This window comes from Carassius gibelio, chromosome A7 (genome assembly GCF_023724105.1).
Source record: "Carassius gibelio isolate Cgi1373 ecotype wild population from Czech Republic chromosome A7, carGib1.2-hapl.c, whole genome shotgun sequence".
In the NCBI taxonomy this organism is placed as follows: Eukaryota; Metazoa; Chordata; class Actinopteri; order Cypriniformes; family Cyprinidae; genus Carassius; species Carassius gibelio.
In genome coordinates, this window is record NC_068377.1 from 40,688,732 (window position 1) to 40,710,782 (window position 22,051).

Below are 22,051 nucleotides of genomic sequence, written 5' to 3' on the forward strand. Positions count from 1 at the left end.
ACACTTCATTGATTCACGCTGGACAAATGCTCTCCTTACTAAGTGTTCTTTTTCTTCTTACAAATATATAAAAAATAAAATAAATAAAGATTGATTTTCTATATAAGAAAATTATATAAGATACTTAGTACTGTTACCTATGGGAATCTAAATTAATTCCATTTTTCTTAAAGGGATAGTTCACCCAAAAATCTAAATTATGTCATTAATAACTCACCCTCATGTCTTTCCAAACCTGTGAGACCTCCGTTTAAGAACACAGTTTAAGAATATATGTAGCTTTTTCAAGAACTTACTATAAATTGTTAGTCTAATGTAATAATCTAATAAAATAATTAAGATATCTGTAACTAGGACTGAATGCATTAAATAAAATTTCAATTCAAAGAAGAACAAACAGGAGATTGTTTCAGTACAGTCCTGTTCTTCTGGAAGACTTTCCCGTTGGGTTGTGTCCTCCATGTCAGTGTGACGTCCTGATCGCTCAGCGTCTGATTTAACTAAACACAGAAACAGTCTTCAGTTACTCAGTGGATAAATCCCACACAGACAAGTTTGAGGCATTTCAGCTCAAAATGAGCATCTCTTACTTTACAAATCTTTACAGAAAGATCAGAATTGGTCAAAACTCCAAACATAAAACATTGTGTTTTGTCTTTACATAAATACTGACTGAGGTGGGTTTTTTGTTCACGCTGATGGGGAAATCTGAAATATTTTTTTAACTGATGTCTAAACTGACCTGATGTTTTGTGTTTGCTGTATGTTCAACAATCGATTTTAGTCAGATGAGTATTATAAAATCCACCTTGTTTAAGACGAGCGCCTTCAGTTCAGCTTCATCCACATTCTCAGCAGCTTTCACCTGCACTCGGGTCACCTGCTTCTTGGCTGTCAGAGAAACATATCATTACTTAGTTTTACTATATCTTACTAATTGAACATATAAATCAGGGATTCATAAACTTTTTTTCAGCCACATCCTCTGACCAAAAATCAAAAAGAGTTAATAAAATCTGTGATTTTTACAAAACCTTTACCTTTAACCTTTTTTTTGTTGAATGGTATGTTTTTTTTTTTTGACTTTTTTTTAAGACTTTACACGTTCCAACGTATAGGATAGCACCCTCTCCACCTGTAGAATGTGTACTACTCAAATTCGGCTCCTACACTTTTATTATCTATGTTGCCACCGGCACCATGTTGTGGAGACACTGTTTGTTTGCTTACTACTTTGCTAAATACTTTCTTTGGCCTTCCAAAAGAGGACACAACTAGAAATCAGTGGTTAAGTTGTATTTACAACACTGTTCTCACAAATACAGACATGGGTTTTATGTTTACGCAGTGCGATAAGCAACACAAAGCGTAAAAAAGACAGTATAACTCACTATAGTCAGTAATTTAGTCCCAACTGGATGCAACAAATGCCTCTTTTTTTAATGGGTTTTATTGGTTTTGTCTCATTGTCTGTCTCATGTCTGTGTGCTGATGCATTGCGGAAGCATCTGTGGAAGCGTTCAGGCCTCATGTTTAGCCTCCTCGTGTCAAGACCAACCAGTGTAAAGACCAGCCACTTTATCTGCTCAACTTCACAGAGTAACAAAACCACCAACACACTTAAGTATTATTATCTTCCCTTTATATACTTTGCTTTCCTGTTTCCTGTTTTTTTCACCTCTATCATGTGTCTTCAAAATATTCCGGTTGTCTCTCGACAATGCTCTAATGTCACATGCAGACACAACACAATTTTGCTAACCTTCATCCTATTTCTACATGTTCTACTGCACCTCTTTCTTTCTCTGTTTGTCTCTGGAATTGTCAGTCAGCTGTCAACAAAGCAGATTTCATTTTGGCTATTTCTTTACAATCCACACTCAGCATCTTGGGCTTGACTGAGACCTGGATTTGTCCAGAAGACTCAGCAACCCCATCTGCTCTAGCAAACTATTTTTCTTTATTTCACATGTCAGGTTGGCTGGGGTCGGGTCATTGGTCTGCTCATTTCTAACAAGCGGAAATGGTCAACCCTCTCTCCCCTATGCAATAATAACTCATTTGAATCTCATGCGTTATTGTGATGGCCCCCATTAAACGCCAGGTTGTGGTAATTTACCGCCCTCCTGCCAAAATTATATCCACAAATCATGCAACCAACTTGACTTAATTTACAGATACAATTGTATTGCAGAAATTCTATCCACCTTCCTTAGTCTTTGGCGACTTCAACATTCATCTGGACAAGCCCAGGGCTCTCAAGTCTCACGCATTGGGCGTGAGACCCACGCATTTCAACTCGTTCACACGCTCACACCCCACACCTTGTATTTCTCACGCAGAGAGATTACGAGGATTATAATGCCCACTAAGTTTTTTAAACAGCGAAACAGGTAGAGGAATCAAGTGAGTTTCCCGAAGGCCCTGACACGCACCAGCTAATCAAATAAAAAAATATATAGCTACCGATCAGCCAATCAGAAAATAGCATTGCTGTATCTGGGTAAGATTTTCACAGGCTTGTGCACAAAACAGATTCAGACTCTCGCTGAAGTAGGTAACGTAACGGTTACAGAAGAGGACAGTAAGCATCCTATGAGTACAGTAAGTCATCTCTCACCATTGCTGGGGAATATATGTTTTCAGACATATGGTGTCCAAGACCAAAACCAGAAACAGTTTAGCCCTTGATGGAACCTCGTCATCCATCATGATAGTAAACATGGCTGGCCTGGAAACACAGTGCTTCAAATGGGAGCCACCAACCCCTGGCCTCAAAACCAGCTAGTACCAACACCTACAATAAACAACACTGATTATTTTCTCTCTCTCACACACACACACACACACACACACACAAATGCTGAATTAAATATTATTTTATTTGTAAGAATATGTGTCATTTATGAAATCAGACACCTGTCCCCATCAACCGCCTGCCGCCATCGCGGCCGCCGCCAAAATCTCACTCTGAACTCAGTTCAAAACTTGGGAGGCCTGCAAGCCTTATGCTACTGGCTTCCATCCACTCCTTAATTTGATCTCAAATGACTTACCACTACAAGCATGCACAAATCAGGTAGCCAACTTGACTTAATTCACACACGCAGTTTTATTGCAGACAACATTTTGGTAAAACCCCTAAATATCTCTGATCATTTCTTCATTACATTTAAACTACATTTTGCTACATGTGTGCCGCTTACCCCTAAACCGGTTACTTTTAGACGAAACCTATGCTTCCTTTCTCCCTCCCATCTTTCCTCTGTAGTATCCTCCTCTCTTCCTTCACCTACACATTTCTCATCTCTGGATGTGAATGCAGCAACTTACACTTTATGCTCTACTTTAAACTGTTGTCTAGATGATATTTGTCCTCTCTTCTCCAGACCAGCACGGGCTGCCCCTTCTAACCCCTGGTTATCTGATGTTCTTCATGAGCACTGGACCAAACTCAGGGCAGCAGAGAGAAAATGGCACAAATCAAAATATCCACCAGACCTGAGTATGTATCAGTCTTGTACAGCTAGCCAGCCAAGCAGCACATCAGCCAGAGAGAGGTGTCTAGCAGTACACACATCACATGTGAATCAGTAGTTGTAAATGCAATAGTTCAATAATAATTGTTAATTTATGATACGCCTTTTTGCCTTTTTATTAGTTTGTACAAACAATTGTTACTCAGTTAGTAACGGTCTTTAAAAAATGGAAAAGGTAGGCTAACTTTCTGCCAGGACATTTTTCGTCTTTACAGACATTTCCTGTAACCCTAAACAAAATGCAAAGCATGATTTTAAATACAGGTAAAATTCCTGTGGATAATCAGTAATGAAACCTTTTTCATATTAACACAGATTTCGATTTTTAGGGACTTTTGTTGGAGTGTGGCATACTAACAAACGCATGTTCAGAATATGTAGTTTTACTATGTAAAATGTAAATGAAAAAAAATGGTTCCTCTTAAATAGTTTAATGTTGAATTATATATATAATTATATTGAGTTATATGAATCAAGTATATAAAAAAATAGTTTTGTATATATATTACATTTCATATTACATTGACACCGTCACCCAATGACATCATGTGTCATGATGTAATTTAGCAACTTTTAGCAACAAATCAACCTCCCTTTAGCAACATTCACTGAAAAATATTTGGCAACACTACTGCAAAAACTCAACTGTACTTCCCATAAGATTTTAATAAGAATCTGTGTGATTCAGAGATTCCCACGAGGGCGAAGAAATTCAAGTTGATCATGCAAATTCGACCAACAGAAAGATGCTGGGCTTGAAAGTGCCATCTTCGTGACCTATGCTTCAAACATCTCGACACTATTGAAATTTGATCTGCTTTTTAACAATCTACTTTACTTTTAACAATACTAGACTTTAAAAATCTAGAATGAGGTGTCAGAAATTACCTGTACCATAAACCTCCACCTCACATAGCGTCAGATACTTCTGAATGTTAGGAATGTACATGTTCACATAACGACCTTCCATTCCACCGCAAAAGAAACTGACAGAACTGCCTGCTGGAACAAGTGAAGTGACACCACATCTACAGAGAGAAAGAGAGAAACCACGATACAATCAGCTGACCTGCTAAAATCCAGTTCTAACTAAATCTAACTGTTTTCATTACTTCACCTGGGATTGTTGTTGCCGTTGTTTTCCAGAGAGTTTCCGATGCGGATCTCTACTCCAGCCGTTTCATCCAGACAGTAGTCGTCTCTGTTGGTGACGGTCACTTTGTAAATGTAGTAAGAATCCAGCAGGTCCAGCCTCCACCACGGGTTGAGCTGGTATGATGTGTGGGCGCAGCTTGGAGTGTATCTGATGCCGTCGATGGCCTTTGCAGCTCCCCAGGCATTAAATGTGCTTGACTGTACAGCCTTTCCTTTAAATGCCAAATTCTCTATAAAAAAAGAAAGAAAAAATATTCAAGGAGATAGATGGTCAAGACTCAAATGTGTAAAGTTTCAGTACATTCCATTTGGGTCAACATATTACATTCCAATCCAAAACACTCAATTCCATTTACTACTACATTAAAATATGAAATGTATATATATATTTTTTGTGCTTACAAGAACTAACTATGAGCAGTTGTATTTTAGAAACCAAAGCTAACAAAGATTAATAAATACTATAATTTGTGTATTGGTCAATGTTAGTTAATGCATGTTAACATTTTTTTTTTTTACTTTTTTACCTTTCAAGTTTTCTGAACTCCCCTGAATGGAAAAGAGACCTGTTACAAAAACAAAATATTTCCATTGCTTTTCAGGATGTCCATCAAGTATATGTTACATTTGATTTTTTTTAAAAATGTTCATAAAGAATAGCTAAACAGCATCTATAATTGTACATAATTTGATTAATGCATGTCATTTATACTCACCCAAAAGTAAGAACAGATAAAAGAGTCCCTCCATTATGTTTGTTAAAGAACCAAATCTGAAAAAATTGACCAAATCTGTATTATTGTCAGATAAGGCATCCATCCCTTGTTTTATTTGTGTTTCTCTTAGCAGCTTGAGTCTCCACCCTTAGCAAATTCTGACTGGATGTTTGCTGAATACATTTCACACATCATGGTACCTCCAAAATTGCTTTTCTGAGCGCATCTCTCATGACGAGTCTGATTTACTAAACAAATCTGGCAAAATGCAAATGAAGATTGATGATCTTAAAGGGATCCCTGTGTATTAAGACTTATATAGCTTAATATAACACAAATTATGTCCTTACTAAAAATATGTAGTGGAAAACCCATAAAAGATGTTTGTTATTTAAAAAATCACATAGTTTTATACATATTTTGAACTATGGGAGGCGTCAAATGGTTGCACTCGGTGAGCTACTGCCTCTACCTGATGCTGATTTTATTGAAACACAAGTCAGAATAGACAACTCTGAAAATAAAATACTGCTATGACTACAGCTTCTGAAAGACCTTACAGGTGGTGATGGATATAAATATAGGCTCAAACCAAATGCTGTACATACATTTTTAATGCCCCTGACCTCGAGAGAAATCTGCGCTGAGATTCTCCTCCAGCGGCTGCAGCATCATGATTAGCGTCAGTATGTTTACATCCTAAGAGGATAGTATAGCACTTCTTATCTCAGCCGTTTGTAAGCTGTTTCAGTAGCTGAAGTCCACTAACAACCTCAAAGGCATCGGGCTGAATTGTAGAGTAAAAAAGTGGATCTCTAGGATGTTTTATTCGTCCACATGCTTTCTTTCCTCCTCCTCTTATCGCTAGGGTGAGTCCTATGTTGCCTCTTTTGTTGCCCTCCAACTGAAAATTACATCCAAAGCCGCACAAAGTGGTATCGTATCATTTCTTGTTTATTTTCTGAGTTGTGTCGCGGTAAAAAGCGTCAGGAACTCGATGAGTGCAACCATTTGACATCATGCCGAATGCACTGTGCTAGAGCTGAAGATCATTGCCCGAACCCGATGGGACCCAGATGGGTTTGGGCTTAATTTATATTATCTTACGCGGGCTCAGGCTTGCCACTGGTTTGCGAGGTTAACGAGCGGTCATGTGATGTGTTTCAATTAGCGCAAGAAAGATGCAAAAATGAATGCTGAGTAGGTGTAATGGAGGCTTGCCTCTGGCGATTACTTCTTGGTTGCTCCAGCAACTAAAGCAAAGTCCGAGGTGTGGAAAAGTTTTGACCATGTTTATAATGAGAATAATGAGTGAATAATGATGCACCATCAGTGAGCGCAGGAACACGCTGAAGCCATCTACAGAGGATTCAATAATTTTCCTCCACAAAAACACATAGGCCTAGCCTAATCTCTGTGAGTAAAGGTTTTTTAAATGATAACTAAATATTCAATGAGTCTTAAATGCATAATGTGGACAGAGTTTTTATGCTAATGTTGCCATTATTGTTTTATTAAATGTCAGCTGCTAGTGGCAAAGCAAATGCTCAATTCAATTGAAATGTTCAATTAAGCTATACATGTCTTAATACCCGGGAATCCCTTTAAGGATTTTTTTCCTGGCACCTAAATAAATGAATAAAAATAAATGACTGGTACTTAAGCTTCATTTTCATACATTATTTCTTGATCTAAACAACTAATATACAAGTTAAAGAAAACATCGTCATGCTTGGAAAGTTTCACCTATCCATGAGTTTCATTATTAGTGTTAATTCAAAATAAGATCAGATCCTAAAAGGAATCATCTAAAATAAGTTGAATCAACATAACTATATTGTGTTGTGCAATGTGAGGCAGTTTTCTTCTTGAGCATCTTTTATCATTCAAGTAGTTTACTCTGAATGACAAAAAAAAAAAAAATTGTTGTAAAGTATCATAAAATAAATATGTGGGACATCTTAATGAACGCGATGGTATAAATAGATGAGAAAATCATATGCAATAAATAAGACATTCAAAATAAAGATGCATGTTTAAAAAAATAAGGAAAATATTTATTTACTTTTATTTGCTTGACATGGACAGTGAATTGTGCAATCTGGAGGGAAATTATTTTTGAAAATATTTACACAAGGTCAAACATTTCAGGTTTTACAATTCTTGTAGGAACTTTTTTGGTTTAAATTTAGAAATTCTCAAAACTATGCAAATCACCAGTAACACAGTGTGACAGTTCAGCTGTACAAAGTTGCGTTTGTTCTTCTTCTAGTGATGAAATCTGGAAAAAAGCTTTAAATCTCTACATGTACTGTATGTTAATTATATCAGCTCCAGTTGAACCCACATACCTTTAGTTCATCTCTCCTGATTTCCACTCCATCAGTCTGATCCCTGATCATTTCCATGTTGTTTTGTGTGTATTTGAATGATCTCAAGCAGGATGTAAATTGTCTCGGTTATATACATAACCCTTGTTCCCTGATAGAGGGAATGTAGATGTTACGTTGAAGAACATATGGGGTCTCACTTGGGAGGCCAATCATCTCTGAGTTTAAGAGAAAACTTGGCTAGTGGATTTAACATACCTGAGCCACTCTCCGTGCCTACGGGTATAAATAGGCAACAGGTGCATCCAGTCATTCAGGTTTTACACTGAGGAGCCCAGAACGTATCCTGGCAACAGCAAATGGTTCAAGTTTGTGGCATGGGGACATAACATATCTGTTCCCTTCATCAGGGAACGAGGGTTAAAAACATAACTGAAACATTCCCTATCTCTCAGTCACTATGTGTTATGTCGAATGACATATGGGGTCCTTTGGAAAATGCCACAACCTGAACACCATCATAACCCTGTGGTGCTGCGATTGTCGACAAGCTGTGGCGTGTCACAAAAGCTATGCTTAAGGTCGTAACGCTCCCAAGGCCCCAGTGCAAATTCACTGACCTTGGTACCGAAGGGGACCAAGAGGTTCAGTACTGTACATCAAACCAAAACTCCATTTGTGACAGAATGGAGAAAAAAAAACCTGGGGAGAAACCAGGCTCAGTTGGGGGGCCAGTTCTCTTCTGAGCAGATGAAACCAGCAGTTAAATTTCAGGCTGCAGCAAAGTCAGATTGTGCAGAAGAATCATCCGTTTCCTGTGTTCTTGTCCTAGTGGTCGTCTTGAAAAGGTCTTCACAGGGGTTCTGTATCTGGGGCTCTAGAGCCCCTTTCACACTGCCATTCCTGCAAATACAGGGGTAAAGTGTTCCTGCAATTGTTCCCTGGTCGCTAGATTTTGCACTTTCACACTGCCAGTGATGACCCGGGATATGTGCGTGCTTTCACACACAACCCTTGAAGATCCCATAACGACACGTGACATCAGCGCTTGACGTGTAATGTACGAGTCGAAAAACCCAGGCACATAATACTTTCACTGAAGCAAGCAAACGATCTCAGAGTCAGCGCGGAAAGTGAGGAACTAACTGATCTCTGCTTCATTACAGTTTGCACATATGTTTTAGTCGCGAACGTTGATCTTCCAACAAAACAGCGGGTAAAAGAGTCGCGCGATAACGCGCGTCATCACTTCGACACAGACTTAGATCTGGCTTTTGTTCAAATTGCGCTCGTCCCGGGTCGAACCCCGCAATGTTACTAGGTCCCCGACCTGGGTTCAATTCGGTAATCAATGGGGACGTGGTTGCTTTCACACAGAAGGCGACCCGGCAATGTTCCGGAAATATTGGGGGTCCGACGTGCAGTGTGAAAGGGGCTTAGTTGTCCTGGTCTCCTCCATCTTACAGGGCTGAAGAAGTCCTTTCTAGGTGCTGATACACCATCTTGTCTGGACATGTACTGGATCCGGGTGACTGCAGTGACCCTCTGATCTGGATACAGACTGGATCTGGTGGCTACGGTGACCAAGGAATAAGAGAGGAACAGACTAATATTAGCTTAGATGCCATTCTTCTAATGATGTAGCAAGTACATCAGGTGTTATGGGAAGTGTTCCCGGTTCCAGTTTACCTAATTAATACAGCCTGAAAGTCCTTTAACAGATTTGGATATTCAAAGCATATTAGAATGTTAAGTTTTAGCCAGGTTAAAGAGATGGGATTTTAATTTAGATTTAAATTGCAAGAGTGTGTCTGCCTCCCGAACATGTTAGGTAGGTTATTCCAGAGTTTAGGCGCCAAATAGGAAAAGGATCCACCACCCGCAGTTGATTTTCATATTATAGGTATTATCAAATTGCCTGAGTTTTGAGAACGTAGTGGACTTGGAGGATTATAATGTAACAGGAGCTCATTCAAATCCTGAGGTGCTAAACCATTCAGGGCTTTATAAGTAATAAGCAATATTTTAAAATCTATACGGTGTTTGATAGGGAGCCAGTGCAGTGTTTACAGGACCGGGCTAATATGGTCATTCTTTCTGGTTCTAGTATTAACTCTTGCAGCTGCATTTTGGACTATCTATAGTTTGTTTATTAAGCGTGCAGAACAACCACCCAATAAAGCATTACAATAATCTAACCTTGAGGTCATAAATGCATGGGTTAACATTTCTGCATTTGACATTGAGAGCATAGGCCATAATTTAGATATTTTTGAGATGGAAAAATGCAGTTCCTACCTGATGACAAAGAATTGACAGAGCAGCCATCAAGTCTTAGACAGTGTTCTATGTTAATACATTCAGAGTTTTCAGGTCCTATAATTATCACCTCTGTTTTTTCAGAATTTAGCAGTAAGAAATTACTTGCCATCCAGTTTTCTATATCAACTATGCATTCCATTAGTTTTTCAAATTGGTGTGTTTCACCGGGCCGCAAAGAAATATAGAGCTGAGTATCATCAGCATAACAGTGAAAGCTAACACCATGTTTCCTGATGATATCTCTCAAGGGTAACATATAAAGCGTGAAGAGTAGCGGCCCTAGTGCTGAGCCTTGAGGTACTCCATGTACTCTTGTTCAATTCCCCCCCAGAGATGAAAACGCTGCAAACACTGGCAAAAAGCTAGAGTACAGACCTCTGCTTTAGTAGCTCCGTGAATGCAACAGTGAGCACATCCTTCGCTCTCATGAGTCAAACACATATGTGCTTCATACACAAGGTCTCTTAAAGATAAAAAAGTGGATGATGTTTTCTACAGGTGCCCTTTTATATAATATAATAATGTATAATGCTGTTCTTGTAATGAGAAATAGGATTTTGAAAAGACAAGTTGCTGTTTAATATAACACTCAGATTTTTGACTGTAGTGGAAGTAATAGTACATCCGTCTAGTTGCATATTGTAATCCAAGAGATTCTGTGTACTGCTTTTTGGTCCAATATGTAATATCTCAGAATTCAATAGGAGAAAGCTATTGGTCATCCGATCTTCTACATTTTTAATACACTCTGTAAGCTTAGATAATTTAGAAGTTTCATCTGGTCTTGTTGACCTATATTTATCATCAGCATAACAATGGAAACTAATTCCATATTTTTCAAGGGGTAACATAGTAGAGGACCTAGGACAGATCCTTGTGGCACTCCATACTATACTGGTAATAATTGAGATGAAGCAAGTCATCTGTAATTTTAACAAGTGCAGTTTCTGTGCTATGGTGGGGCCAGACTGAAATTCTTCATAGAGATATGTATTGTTTTGTTTTTGTTTTGTTTTTTGCAAAAAGGAACAAACACAACTTATTCTAAAATTTTAGACATAAACGGTAGATTTGAAATGGGTCTGTCATTTGCCAGTTCATTGAGATTTAGTTGTTGTTTCTTAATAAGAGGCTTAATAACCACCAGCTTGAATGGTTTTGGGATGTGACCTAAAGATAGTTGTTGAGTTGTTAATATTGAGAAGCAGTTCTTTTGCTACAGGTACTCTTGCAGTAATTTTGTGGTTATACGATCTAATAGGAATGTTGTTGGTTTAGATGCAGTGAAAGTTTTAATTAGATCTTTCTGTCCTATTTTTGTAAAGCACTGCAGTTTTTCTTTGTATGTGTTGAATGAAGCTGAAGTACTAGATGCTGTAGTATAAACAATATATGTATAATGCAGTACTGATTGACATATAATTTAGTACCCTATATAGACTGTGAAATATATGTCCTGCCTTATTCCGTGATAAAAATGAGGAAAAGGTTTTCCTTTATAAACTGATAAAATTGTCTTAAGGAACTAGGGTTGCCCTTGACTAAAGTTTTCTTTTTGGTTGATTAGTAGTCGATCATGAGATGCATTAGTCGACTAATCATAGGTTTATACATAATCCATTTAAATCATTATAATGAGCCTTTAATTGCACACATTGTCAGGATCCTGCACAGTTAAGCACCCACACCTGTTCCTAGTTAACGAGCTAATCAAGGCACTATAAAACCGGTATCTCAGCACTGGATCTGGCTCAAGCCTTGATTAGGATCTCCAACAGGAATTGACCTCACGATTTTGTCTCCAACTCACCTCAACTTTGGATAATCACCAGAAGTAATGTATACTTACTTTTTGAGATGATAACCTGTGTGTGTGTCTTTGTTCTCCTGTCTCCAGAATGCCAATGACAATATCTGTGATCTGAAATCTATCTCCTGAGTTCCCATGTGATTCTCTGAGCATTGATCTTTCTCTGCAAGGCAAGGAGACAAGTATTGATATCCATGTATTGTGTGGCTATACCATCTCGACATTTGACAAACTCCCCTGACTTTCACTGAAGTGAACCGCATCGGACCCGCACCTGAAATTACCATGAACTCACCTCCTCACAAAGCCTTGTTTTTGAATAAAGTCTCCGTGTTGAATTCACTTACCTCTGCCTTCGGTGTACTATCCTGACACACATGGCCTAATAAACTCTTGTACACGCATAAAGCTTGTTACAGCACACCGGCAGAAATAATTAAGGATTTGTATTCACGGCCGATAATTAAGGATTTGTAAGGCTTGTATACAGGTTTCATACATAATCTTAGAATTTGTTTTCCATTTGAATTGGTTAATTTGAAAGTAAACCTTTCACTTTCTATATATTATTGTCTGTAAAGCAAAGATAAACACAGAGTTTTGCATTCAAGTTCACAGACCGAAACGGCAGAAAGTGCATCATGTTTGCTTTCATTATTTTATAAAAGCATGGTATTGCGTGTACACAAATAAACTGGGAGTCTTTACAGATTTGAAAGCTGTATTTATCTTCTGTATGACCAAAAATTAGGGATTATTTTAAGAAGTAAAGTCAATTCTTCCACATGTACAGTACATAAAGAGAAATGAAATTGCATTACTCTCAAGACCCTTGGTGCAGACAGATAACACTAAAAGTAGAACATTAAATACAGATAAAATATAAAGGACATCTATGCAAATATACAAATAGGTTGTGTAAAAATGACAGATATAATAATTGTAGTGCAAAGAGCTTACTGTAGTGCAAGTGTCTGCACAGGTGCTTCTATCTGTCCTGCAGTGAGCTACTGATCAGCTTCAAAACTCCGCAAAGACACTCAAATTGCAGACATTTCTCTAGGTTAAAATTAGATTGAGAGGCCATGTAAAGTTGCTAACATTTACATATTTCAGATAATACACCACATTTGAGAGGTCAATGAATGAAAGTCGAGTGCTGATTCACCAGCCAAAACAAACAAACACATCTTGAGAGTTTTTAAGTGCCGGCTGAAGTTTATCAGATTACAACTTCAACCTTAAATGAGTTTGACACCCCTTTTCTGGATTATAATATATGATATGGTTAATACAGAGTGCACACACAAACACATTAGTGCAGCGTTTCCCAATTCCAGTCCTCGCGCCGCCCTGCTTTGAATGGAATATATACATATGATTCGAACTGGAATCATGGCGGAATATCCTGGTACTTTTGCAGGGCACTTATGTTTGAATAGAAAAACATCTGAAGTGATAAGAGAAATATATAAAATGTGAGGAGCAGGAGGATGTGAGGACTGGAATTGAGAACCGCTGCATTAGGGAAATGCTGTGATGATGGAAGATAGGTGTACAACTTGAGGTACTTGCTACCGATGTTATGCCTGATACCGAGGCTTTGACGTGTTTGTCGATAACGTCAGGTACTTCCAGCCGGAGCACCGTATCCAGCCTTGTATTGTTTTAGTGAAGTGAGAGACTCTTTTAAATGCAGTGCTTCAAGAAGGGGTTCACTTTTGGCAGAAATTATATTGTTTTTGAACTTTTACTGCCCTCCGTCCAGTCTGTTTTAATCACTATCACCCGTTTTTATCAATTTTCATTGCAGTGTGTTCAAAAAAAGCACTCCCCAGCTTCAAAGTAATCTTAAACATGAATCAACACTGAGCTTGAAAACTTAAAGGACCTGTTTGTCTGTTTGTTTAATGTGGTTTTATGTGTGTCACATAACCTGACAAGACCTGACAAGAATGAGAAGTGGACAAGGAGTTTGCATCAAAGATAAGAACTGCAGAAGACCAAGAGAGAATGTGGGTTGAACACTTCCAGGACATGCTCAACCAACCAATGCCAGCAGAGCATTTCACCTTCAACCCACCTACTCCTGACAAGGATCTGGCCGTGAGTCTGGATGCCATCACAACAACGATGATGAAGAACCGCAATCTGCTTGATAAAGAATAACGAAGTGCCAGGATTAGACATGAGGTACCCATTGCCACCCCAACATCAAAAAACTGACGACTCTCCTAAATACATGCTGTGCAACAGCTCAAGTCCCAGAGGATTGGCAAAGGGAAGTAATCAAACTCCCAAAGAAAGGAAATCTCGCTGATTGCAATAACTGGAAAGCTGGGATCACGCTCCTGTTAGTTCCTGGAAAGGTATGTAAACTGCTCCTCATGGTGGTTGACTTTGTCAAGCAAATAGCTATGGATCTCCAAGAATATGGAATTCCATGACTAGTATCCTAACGGCTGATGGCCCTTGATTTTGCTGACGACATCACCATACAACATTAGCCTAACAAATGCATGAGCATGCAAATGTATGTGTTTGTGTGTTTACCATAGTTACAACTGCAGTACAAACTCCACTGGTTAATAAAACATAATCTGATCTGCTAAACAGCATTAGATAAACACAGAGCTCATTTGTCACGGTCTGGTTTACATGATATGAATGAAATAAACACATAAAGAAGAGAGTTCAGTCAGTAAAACTTCTGTCAACATTTACTCATCCTGTGCACAAAGAAGCATTAGTAAATGATCAATACAGAATCATAATGTTATGTAATAATAGTAGTAGTCCATATGACCATATGCACTATATTCCAAAACCCAGTAGGACAGACATACCTTTCAATGGTCTTATGAGTGCAGGTCGATTTCTTGAAGTGTCTTGGAGATGTTGCCACAGTTTTTTCTGGATTTAGTCTGTCTCCGTTTCTTCAGTTTCTTCATGTCATTCCAGACAGACTGATGATGATGAGATCTGACCTCTCCGTGGAGCACTGACTGCTGTCAGACTCCTTGTGTATACAAAAATTTCACCGTATTATGACAATTAATTAATGGCAAAAGGAATGCTGTTTTTTTGTTGGTGAAAATACTAATGGCCTAAGACGCTTGCACACTTATATATGTATATATATGTGTGTGTGTGTGTGTGTGTGTGTGTGTGTGTGTGTGTGTGTGTGTGTGTGTGTGTCACAGAACAATTACAAATCCTGATCTAAGAAAGTAATATTTAAAAACAATTTTGACCCTTCAGAGGACAGAAGGTTGGAGAATGGATGGATGGAAATTAATGAGCACATCAGTCTTAGTGGCTTGTTTTTTGACATTATACAATATTAGACTTTTTTTTTTTTGTTACAAACAATTTTGTGAATAAAGTGAAAATTAAATAAAAAGTGTTGAATGCAGCATTATCTGAGCATATAATGAATGCAATGTTTATGAATGCAATGACCAATCAGAATTGTTCGGATGAGTCAATGCTGAAAAGCTGGAGTTTTTGTTCAGTGCGCGCGCTCACTGATTCAATTCTGAATTGACTGAATTCTAGTGGTTCAACGGATCACATTACGAATTTTAATCTCGGATCAGATCGTTTTTTTGGATCAGCCAAAAAAACAAATAAATAAATTTGGTAGGACCAATATAATTTGTTTTCCATTTATTACTAGAACATTTACTGTACCAACATGCTTTTTTTTGTTTCAAAGAAATATGGCATAATTTTACTTACATACCGATACCAGTGCATTCCTAGTCACCATGTTTGTGAATGCATATTTGTCATTTTAACAGAACAGGTGGTAGGGCTTTAAGACACTTTTGATCACTGACTGGTGGCTGTGGAAAAAAATATATAAACAATACTGTTCAGATAAAAAAATACTACAAACAATATAAAATACACAAAAAATTGAAAAGCTACTGGGTTAATGAAAGTTAATCACATTGTCTGAGATTTGCTGAAATCAATACAGACATTAATAGGTGAGTGCCAACCAATGAGATTACATCTCTTAATTGTGTTAAAATGTCTTTGCATTTGGAAGTCTGATCAAATAGTGAGTTAAGGAGATTAAGAAAATTATCAAAATGACTTGCGGTTTACACCGTCCTTCTCATTGGAATTGGAAGGTCAGGATGAGTGCATTGCATTGTGGGATGCATCTATATTCCATAGAGTGTAAATAGTCACATAATGCACAAATCCTACACATGAGGTGTTAATTATAGGACCTAAAAACTCTGCATGTAATAAACGTGATTTAGATATATTTTTGAGATGGAAAAATGCAATTTCACAAATGCTAGAAACGTGGCTTTCTAAGGAAAGATTGCGATCAAATAGCACACCTAGGTTCCTAACTGATGACGTAGTGAACCAAGTGGTGTAAAGAAAAGTGGTGTTATTTTGTTTCAGAATCCCGCTTGTATCACTGGTGATTGGCTTGGCAACACAGTCTTCAGAATTAATTAATGATGTGAGTGAATAATCAAAGGCACTAAGAATTGAGTTTGTCTTATAACATTTTGAAGATGGTGGTTTGCATGGAGATTTGTTTTCTAGGTCTCTTAAAGGAGAGCCATCAAGTTGGTTTTAATTCCTCTTTTATAGATCCAGTTATTTTAAAGGTATTTGATTGGATTAAAGAATTTATTGAAGTAAATGCTCAATTCAAGGTACTTACAATAAGCTTTTGTGTTGCAGGACTAGCAAGACTATTGTTACTATATTTTATTGTGGTGACTTGCCCAGTGCTTATTTGTATTACGTGTGTATTAAGATTAATTTTCTTTTTTGTAGTTGCCCTTTTTTGTGGGACCAGGCTCGAAGGAACAAACAATGGCTGACAGAGTCCTGCGGGGGGTCGATTGGAAGACCTAGAAAAAGCACAGAATGAGCAAGCCAAAACGACGAGGTGGGTTTGCTGAGCTGAAGCCAGATGCGCATCAGGAAAAAGAGACCGACTTCTCCCCCGCTCTTCATTTTAAATGCCTTCCCGGTGTTTATGTCTTATGTTCTGTAGATCTGTTCTCGAGGAAAAGGCTTTCACATATGCAGCTCAGAGAAAATCTATTTATAATAATCATATTACAAGTTATGGATGATGAAGTAAGTTTAGTGGCACCATGGAAAAGAATGAACACGCATCTGGTGAGGCTATAAGCATGTTAGTGTCTTTTTTATCTTTGAATCTGTATTTTGAAATGTGAAAGCACTGCTAACAATCTGATAAACTGTTTACTGACAGAAAAGTAGAGTACACAATGCATGTCATTAAATATACAGTAAATACACATGGATAATTACAGTGCTGTGTGGATAAACCTATATTTGTTTGTTTGATGCTCTAAAGGTCATATAGCAGCTGCAGCTAGCGGATTAACACGCAGCTTGTGACCAAACAGATGCTCTGTATCAGTATAACAATACAGAATGCACATTAATGAAATGATATAAAGCTGGAGAATGTGGATTCTATTTTAGATTGTGATAGACCATATATATGTTATGATTTATCCTGAAAGAATACAACTGATTGTGGAAAACAAAAATGTGAAATGTGGTCCAATTCACTTATGTCATTTTATATATTTATACTTAGAAAAACATAACTACTGAACATTAAATCAATAATCAGGAAAAGTGCTTATGGCACACAGTAAAATAGGATTCTGGGGGTAATGTGTCCTGAGCTGAAGCGGTCTCCACCTTCAACCGCTGAAACTGGGTAGTAAGCTCACAAACATGAACAACAAGGGCTGAATACTGTAGTATGACCCGTGGGCGTGGCCATCATTTATTCCTCCTGGTGCTCCATGCGAGTTTTGCTGCTAGACATCAGTCCACACACGCTTAATAAGGATTGAATCTCCAACCCACTGCCAGTGAGTACAAGGTTAGTGTGGAAATAATCGAAAACAGACTGGACGAGATCTGGAACAACAGCTGACAAAAGACACAGGACAAGAATTAATGAACCAACTACACAACCTCAAAATGCCAGCCAATATATGTGCAGGGCAAACAGGCTGGAGCTGGGATGCTCTGATTATACCGCCAGCTGCGGTTACTAGGCGTGCACACACACCAAACAGAGACACAAGATGAATGCACAGACCCCTGGACCATGATAATATGACAGTAGTTATTAATGTGCTGCATTTCTGTATTTTATATATAAAAGTTATATACATTTATATTAAAAGTTATATATAAAAAAAGTTATATAATTTTTAGAGGACTAACAGGTGCCGGTGTCCTCATTATATTCCATCATGGAATTTACACATGTGTAAGCTCGCGAGTGGGTGGGCCTCCATGGTTCGACACGTGCTGGGACCGCTGTTCAACTTAAATCTGACAAGCACCCTTATATGGTTTGCTATAAATAATGCGTAAAACAAACAGGGTTTAGCTAATATGTGTTTTTGTTGATGGAATCCCAGACATTAAAAAACTTACTGGATCAGTGCATTCTCTTAAAGTGACAGTCTTTATATTAATCGAACAGCAACAACAAAGAAATCACTCACTGCTCTTAATTGAAGAAAGAAAAAAAAGAAAAAAAAAAAAAACGTTAATAAAGAACAATCTTTGATTTATACAGTCAAATATGCAATGCTGTTTTACATTTGATTACTTTATTCAATTTATGTACCTAAAAAACTAATGCTAGACCTCAAGACCTCTAAAAAAAAAATAATAATAAAGAAATATGTATGTGTACATAGAGTAAATACCATATAATTATGGTAGGCTTACAGTGGCTGTCTGATATACTTTAAAATAAACATTTATTGTTTCAAGCACATACATGATGATGTCCGGCACAATTATTTACTTAGAGGTGCCAAAATATTTTGCTGCATACCCCTCTAAACCTTACGATGGCCGAGAGGGCTCAATGCGCTGCAATTAAGAAAACACATGCAAATTGAAAAAAATAAAAACCTTCATCAGTTTGACAACACAAGTGTTGCAAATCCTCACAACACATGCATGTAACGAAACGCGCTGCAAATCATCACAACACATGCACATTTAGAAACGCTGCAAATCCTCAAAACACATGCATATAACGAAGTGCGATGCAAAATCTCACAAAACATGCATATAACAAAACGTGCTGCAAATCCTTCACAACACATGCAAATTAACAAATGCGCTGCAAATAGCACTGACCACAATGGAAATGTTTCAAGGAGACGCCAAAAAGTGTGGGAGCCAGCTGGGATTTGCTTATCGTGCAGTGGCTACTGGTCAGTGGAGCTGTTTTTTTGTTTTTTTTTACACCCTTATTGCATGATTCCTTTATATTTGTTTTATATTATTAGCCTAAATAAGCTGATTAATTACATGATTAAATGTTAAACGTTACTTAAGATGGTTAACTTTAATATCCTCAGCTAAAAATAATTTCAATGTTAATGAAAATTAATTTGCAATGCTTCATATATTTTTTCTTAATGTGCATGTGTTGGGTGGGTTTGCAACATTTGTGTTATCAAACTGATGAAGATGTTTTGTTCATTTGCTGGTGTTTTTTTAAATTTGCTGGTGTTTTCTTAAGTTGCAGTTTAGACAGGCACGTATAACTCCACTACTTAAGAAACCCAACCTCAACCCATCTCTTTTAGAGAACTACAGACCAATTTATCTTCTTCCTTTCATTGCAAAAACACTTGAAAGAGCTGTATTCAACAAGTCTCTACATTTCTCATACACAACAGTCTCCTTGACAGCAACCAATCTGGCTTCAGAAGTGGACATTCAACTGAGACGGCCTTGCTCTCAGTTGTTGAAGCTCTAAGACTGGCAAGAGCAGAATCCAAATCTTCAGTACTTATCCTGCTTGAGCTGTCCGCTGTTTTTGACACGGTTAATCACCAGATCCTCCTCTATCAACCCTACTGGCAAAGGGCATCTCAGGAACCACACTTCAATGGTTTGAGTCTTACCTATCAGATAGGTCCTTCAAAGTATCTTGGAGAGGTGAGGTGTCCAAGTCACAACATCTAACTACTGGGGTGCCTCAGGGCTCAGTTCTTGGACCACTTCTCTTCTCTGTCTACATGGCATCATTAGGTTCTGTCATTCAGAAACATGGCTTTTCATACCACTGCTATGCTGATGACACTCAACTCTACCTCTCATTCCATCCTGATGATCCGACGGTAGCTATTCGCATCTCAGCTTGTCTAAAAGACATTTCTTCCTGGATGATGGACCATCACCTTCAACTCAACCTTGCAAAGACAGAACTGCTTGTGATTCCAGCAAACCCATCGTTCCATCACAATTTCACCATCAAGTTAGGCACTTCAACCATAACTCCTTCAAAAACAGCTAGAAGCCTTGGAGTTATGATTGATGATCAGCTGACTTTCTCAGACCACATTGCTAAAACTGTCCAATCCTCCAGATTTGCTTTATTCAACATCAAGAAGATCAGGCCTTTTCTTTTCGGAACATGCTGCACAACTCCTTGTTCAAGCTCTTGTTCTGTCCAGGCTGAACTATTGCAATGCCCTCTTGGCAGGTCTTCCAGCCAGTTCTATCAAACCTTTACAATTAATTCAGAACGTGGCAGCAAGATTAATTTTTAATAAGCCAAAAAGAATACACGTCACACCTCTGTTTATTAATTTGCACTGGCTTCCAATAGCTGCTCGCATAAAATTCAAGGCATTGATGTTTGCCTACAAAACTACCACTGGCTCTGCACCCATTTACCTCAATTTGTTACTTCAGACTTATGTGTCCTCTAGAAGCTTGCGTTCTGCAAGTGAACATCGCTTGATTGTGCCATCCCAAATAAGCACAAAGTCACTTTTACAGACTTTTAAATTAAATGTTCCCTCCTGGTGGAATGACCTCCCCAACTCAATCCCAGCAGCTGAGTCCTTAGCCATCTTCAAGAATCGGCTTAAAACACATCTCTTCCATCTTTATTTGACTCTCTAACTGTAACACTCACTATTCTAATTCTATTCTTAAAGAAATCTAGCTACCTTCATAATCTTTTTGTATTCTATTTTTTTGTTGTTTTTGATTGCTTCCACTGTCTTCATCTGTAAGTCGCTTTGGATAAAAGTGTCTGCTAAATTAATAAAATGTAAAAATGTAAATGCTGTCATGAAATCACCCATTTATCAGTTAAGGACGTTGTGTAAGCTGAAATCTTTTCTTTCCAGAAAAGATTTAGAATCTGTTGTTCATGCTTTTATTTCTACTGTATTCTAATGCCCTATACCTAGGGTTGAATAGCTCGCATTCAGTATGTTCAAAATGCTGCTGCTTGGCTTTTAACTGGCACTAAAAAGAGGGATCACATATAACACCTGTGTTATTTTTTTTTACACTGGCTTTCTGTGTTATACAGAATAGAAGATAAGGTCCTGATCATTGTGAACAGTATAAGGCCTTCATCAACAGGCTCCTGACTACATCAAAGCTGTGTTAAGCCCATACAAAACTTGTTGTTGTCTGTTCCGTGAACACGGCTGAGGAGGGATGGAGATCGTGCATTCTCCGTGGCAGCTCCTGTGTTATGGAACAAGCTACCGTTGTCTTTGAAATCAGCTCTCTCTTTGGGTAGTTTTAAAGGACAATTGAAGACTTTTGCTGTAAGATTGGTATGTTTTCCCGAGTTACTGTTTATGCTATTTTTTTTTTTGTTACTTTGTGTTTTATGATTATACTTTTTATGACTTATATAATGATTTGTACCATGTAAAGCACTTTGGTCCATTGTTATGGTGTTGAAAGTGCTATACAAATAAATGTTGATTTATTGGTTGATTGATTGACATATACAAATAATTTTCATTGAATTTAATGCATTTTTATTAAATTCTTTCAGGATCACTTCACCGAAGCCTGCTGTAAATGGCACTAGAGAGCATCAGAAGTAAAGTCACGTTTTCAAAGATGTAGTCACTTTATTTGGACTGTTCCATTGTGCTCTTGAGTGTGCTCTAACTGTGTGTTTATTATTTTTACTGCTCAGCTAACTCTGAACATTTTTTCAAGCGTTTATACTGTATGTGTTATGACTTTGTTAGTTGAATTCATTTGTTAACGTACAAAAAAATAAACCGGTGATCTTGTGGATGTTCACTTTGCATTAAGGTTCACTTTCACGGGTTATTAACGTTTATAGCTCAT

The 22,051-nt window shown here is 37.8% G+C and overlaps 1 protein-coding gene across 1 annotated transcript in view; it reads right to left on the reverse strand.

The window, feature by feature from the left end:
* Window positions 1-377: 377 nt before the first annotated feature.
* The window catches only part of LOC128017570 (fucolectin-like), a 376,457-nt gene continuing 354,783 nt past the window's right edge, over window positions 378-22,051 (reverse strand). The window contains exon 5 of the mRNA XM_052602975.1: window positions 378-500. Within this exon, the coding sequence (XP_052458935.1) occupies window positions 378-500 (123 nt within the window). The remainder of the gene's footprint in view (window positions 501-22,051) is intronic.